We start from the raw sequence: 4481 nt of genomic DNA, 5'->3' as shown, positions 1-4481 counted from the left end.
AGTGAGTGGTAGTGGGACTCCGGGGGTTGAGGCGGCGCCCTACTGACCTGAGGAGCCGCTGGGGTTCTGGGAGCCGCTACTTATCCGCCATGTTGGATTGCGATTTTCCCAAGCAGCCACCTCGGCCACCGTCGCTGCCACCACAGCGCCAGCTACCGTTTATTCAGGGCACGCGCCAAACGGCGACCCACAACGAGACTGAGGCTGGGGTGAGAAGGCCGGAGGTTGCTATGGCGGACAAGCGGCGTTGTGTGAAGGTTTATGCCCTGAATGATAACAAACAATGGGATGATCTAGGCACTGGGCATGTCTCCTCCACTTACGTGGAGCGATTCCAGGGCATGTCTCTGCTAGTTCACTCTGAGTCTAATGGCACACTGATCTTGGAGTCAAAGATAAATCCGAACACGCCCTATCAGAAACAACAAGGGACATTAATTGTTTGGTCTGAAGCTCAGAACCACGGTATGGCCATAAGTTTCCAGGACGCAGCATGTTGTCATGAGATCTGGAAAACCATTTGCCAGGTTCAAGGTAAAGACCCATCCGTCGAAATCACACAAGATCTCCTGGATGAATCAGAAGAAGAACAATTTGAGAACTCACCGGAAACCTTTGAACTGCATGACCTGCCAAACTGCGAACTCGGTCAACTCCAACAGATCGCTGAGCTAGTTACCTCGGCTTTCACCTCACCTACACGTAAAGAAAGGCTGGCACTGGTCTTGGAAAATGAGGACTATATTAAAAAACTACTTCAGTTGTTCCATATTTGTGAGAACCTAGAGGATACTGAAGGCTTATACCATTTGTATGAAATCATTAAAGGAATTTTACTCCTCAACAAGACAGCTCTGCTTGAGGTAATGTTTTCTGATGAGTGTATCATGGATGTGGTGGGGTGTCTTGAATATGACCCTGCTTTGGCTCAGCCAAAAAGGCATCGAGAATTCTTAACCCAAAATGCAAAGTTCAAGGAGGTTATACCAATAACAAACTGTGAACTCCGGCAAAAAATACATCAGACATACAGGGTACAGTACATTCACAACATCCTTGTGCCTGTACCATCCATGTTTGAAGATAATTTTCTTTCTACTCTTACAACTTTTATTTTTTTTAACAAGGTTAAGATAGTCAGCATGCTGCAGGAAGATGACAAATTTTTGGGTGAAGTTTTTGCACAATTAAGGGATAACACCACAGGTGATGATAAACGGCGTGAATTGCTGTTTTTTTTCAAGGAATTCTGTGCATTTTCTCAGACATTACAGCCTCAAAGCAAGGATGCACTTTTCACAACACTGACACAATTGGGAATTCTTCCTACTCTTAAAATTGTGATGGGCACGAGTGATTTGCAAATAAAGTCGGCTGCTACTGATATATTTACTTATCTAGTAGAGTATAGTCCATCTATGATCCGAGAATATATAATGAAAGAGGCCCAGAAGGATGAAGATGACAACCTTTTCATTAATTTAGTAATTGAACAAATGATGAGTGATACTGATCCTGAGCTAGGAGGTGCTGTTCACTTAATGGAACTTCTTCGCTCTCTGCTTGATCCAGACAACATGATGGCAACATCTAATAAATGTGAAAGAAGTGAATTTCTAAGTTTCTTCTATAAATATTGTATACATAACATCATAGCACCACTTTTGTCAACTACTTCAGAAGATATATGTGAAGAGGATAATATAGTTGGCTCTGACAAAAACAACAAAAATTGCCTCAATAATTACCAAACCGCACAGCTGCTTGCCTTAATTTTAGAGCTGCTTACATTTTGTGTGCAACATCACACATATTACATCAAAAACTGTATTTTGAGCAAAGACTTGCTAAGAAGAGTCTTGATCCTGATGAATTCAAAGCACACTTTCCTGATCTTGTGTGCTCTTCGCTTTATGAGAAGGATGATTGGCCTTAAAGATGAACTTTACAATTGTTACATCATCAAGGGAAATCTATTTGAGCCCATTGTAAATGCTCTTCTGGATAATGGAACTCGGTACAACTTGTTGAATTCAGCTATTATTGAGCTGTTTGAATACATAAGAGTAGAAAATATCAAGTCTCTCATTGCACATATAGTTGAAAAGTTTTATGAAACACTTGAGTCAATTGAATATGTTCAGACATTCAAAGGATTGAAGATTAAATATGAGCAAGAAAAAGACCGGCAGAGTCAAATACGGAAGAATTTGCGTTCTATACTGTATTGTAAAATATTTTGCGAAAGTGCCAGTGTCTTGGAAGAGAAGGAAGAAGTCAGTTTTAAAGAAAATATAGAAGAAGGAGAAGCAATTAAGCCACCATTGGAAAGTGATATTCAAGATCAGTATGATAAAGTTGTAGAGACTGAAAAGACAGAAGAAGATGAAAACGTAGATCTTCCCAAAAGAACCTCTTCTGGTAGCTTCAAATTTACTTCATCTCATTCTGCTGATGCTGCTAATGGAGCAAATAACCCAAATTATAGTAGCATGATTGGCTTGGTGGATTATTTAGATGATGAAGAAAAAGATAAAGAAGATGAAACATCCCCCAGGAAAAGACCGCATCTTAGCTCATAAAATCTTAATGAGAAACCCTCAACATTACTAAACTCTACATTATTAAAATTCTGTGTATTAGCTGAAAAATCTGAATCCAAAGCTTTCTCATATGGACTTATAGTTATTTAATAAGTAGCAAAAATGTTCAGTGTTATCATCTAGGAGAAATTTTTCTGTAAAAACCAAACTTCCCAGAATCTTAAAAAAGGAAAACAAACAAACAACAACAACAAAAGTAACCAGAACCCTAGTGATAACTTCTTAGCAAGAATATATTCTTAATTTGGGGAGAGGAAACAGGTTGATAATCTAGTTTTGTTTCAGGGGTATATTTTAGAAATAGCTGTTAACAGTGCAGTTGCAAAGTTTATAACATTTGTCCAGTGGCTCTGGCTATGGTTTTCTTTTTTCAGTTGCCTTCTTTGAAATAAAAATATGTTTAGGTGGAAAACAATGTCAACTGTAAAAAAAAATAAATTTAAGCTATTCACATTGCTGTGAAGATTTGACAAAAATTCAACCTTATGAGTAATTGGAGGGAAGTAATTTTTGGTGTTACTTGAATAAAAAAGGAAGCTGGATTCAAAATATGCAGTTGTTTATTTAATTTTTTGTTTAGATAAGCGATACCAAGAATTGCTATAGCAGTATTCTAAAAGAGTGTTCTCTGAGACCTTAGGAGTGGATTGAACAGAATGCTTATAACTGTCTAGATTGTGAATGATACTTGGAAGTCATTTCCTGATTCATTGAGAAAGTTATGTCTGTCTCCAGAGCAGCAGGTAAGCTTTAAAGTGTAATTTACCAAGACTAACATACAAAAAATAGGGCTGAACAAAGTGTCACTTAATATCTAGAAACCATTTTGGCCAGTTTTTGAAGAAAAAGTTACTTAAGTGTCAAATTCCACACACAGTGCATGAGGTTTTTTTTATAAATACACATGGGTGTAATATGGAAGGTGTTTTATTAAAGCGTGAATGCAAGTGAATTTCTAACAATAAATTATAACAGAGTTCAGAGGTTCTAATTGTAGAGGAAGAAGTTAACTGGGTTCATTATCCCTGGAATTGCTTAAATTGAAGCAGTTTCTCCTATTTGAAGATTTTAGAGTTAATTGTTTTTTGCCTCATTCACTTTCTTTTTTATGATTTTTATTTTTTCCAATTATAGTTGGTTTACTGTGTTCTCTCAATTTTCTACTGTTCAGCAAAGTGACCCAGCCACACATACATATATACATTCTTTTTCTCATATTATCCTCCATCATGCTCCATCATAAGGGACTAGATATGGTTCCTAGTTCTATACATCAGATCTCATTGCTTATCTACTCCAAATGGAATAGTTTGCATCTATTAACCCCAAGCTCCCTGTCCATCCCACTCCCTCCCCCTCCCCCTTGGTAACCACAAGCCTGTTCTCCAAGTCCATGCATTTCTTTTCTGCGGAAAGGTTCCTTTGTGCCATATATTAGATTCCAGATATAAGTGATATCATATGGTATTTGTCTTTCTGACTTACTTCACTCAGGATGAGAGTCTCTAGTTCCATCCATGTTGCTGCAAATGGCATTATTTTTTTTATGGCCAAGTGGTATTCCATTGTGTATATATAACACATCTTCTTAATCTGTTCATCTGTTGATGGACATTTAGGTTGTTTCCATGTCTGTCTTGGCTGTTGTGAATAGTGCTGCAATGAGCATATGGGTGCATGTGTCTTTTTCAAGGAAAGTTTTATATGCCCAAGAGTGGGATTGCTGGGTCATATAGTAGTTCTAGATTTAGTTTTCTGAGGTACCCCCATACTGTTTTCCATAGTGGTTGTATTTTGAGTTAATTTTAATTATAATCATTGTTGGAACAAGATGGCCTGTCTAGGTAGATGTGAAGTATAGTTTTCCAGAAGACAGAT

General features: G+C 37.8%; 1 protein-coding gene across 1 annotated transcript; it reads left to right on the top strand.

Annotated features, from left to right (window-relative positions):
- On the top strand, positions 231 to 2651 carry LOC100515114 (serine/threonine-protein phosphatase 4 regulatory subunit 3B-like). Its single transcript, XM_021080655.1, has 2 exons — positions 231 to 1740; positions 1900 to 2651. The coding sequence occupies exons 1-2, from the start codon at positions 231 to 233 to the stop codon at positions 2580 to 2582; spliced, it is 2193 nt and encodes a 730-aa protein (XP_020936314.1). The 3' UTR covers positions 2583 to 2651.

This window comes from Sus scrofa, chromosome X (genome assembly GCF_000003025.6).
Source record: "Sus scrofa isolate TJ Tabasco breed Duroc chromosome X, Sscrofa11.1, whole genome shotgun sequence".
NCBI lineage: Eukaryota > Metazoa > Chordata > Mammalia > Artiodactyla > Suidae > Sus > Sus scrofa.
This window is presented reverse-complemented; position numbering and strand designations above follow the sequence as displayed.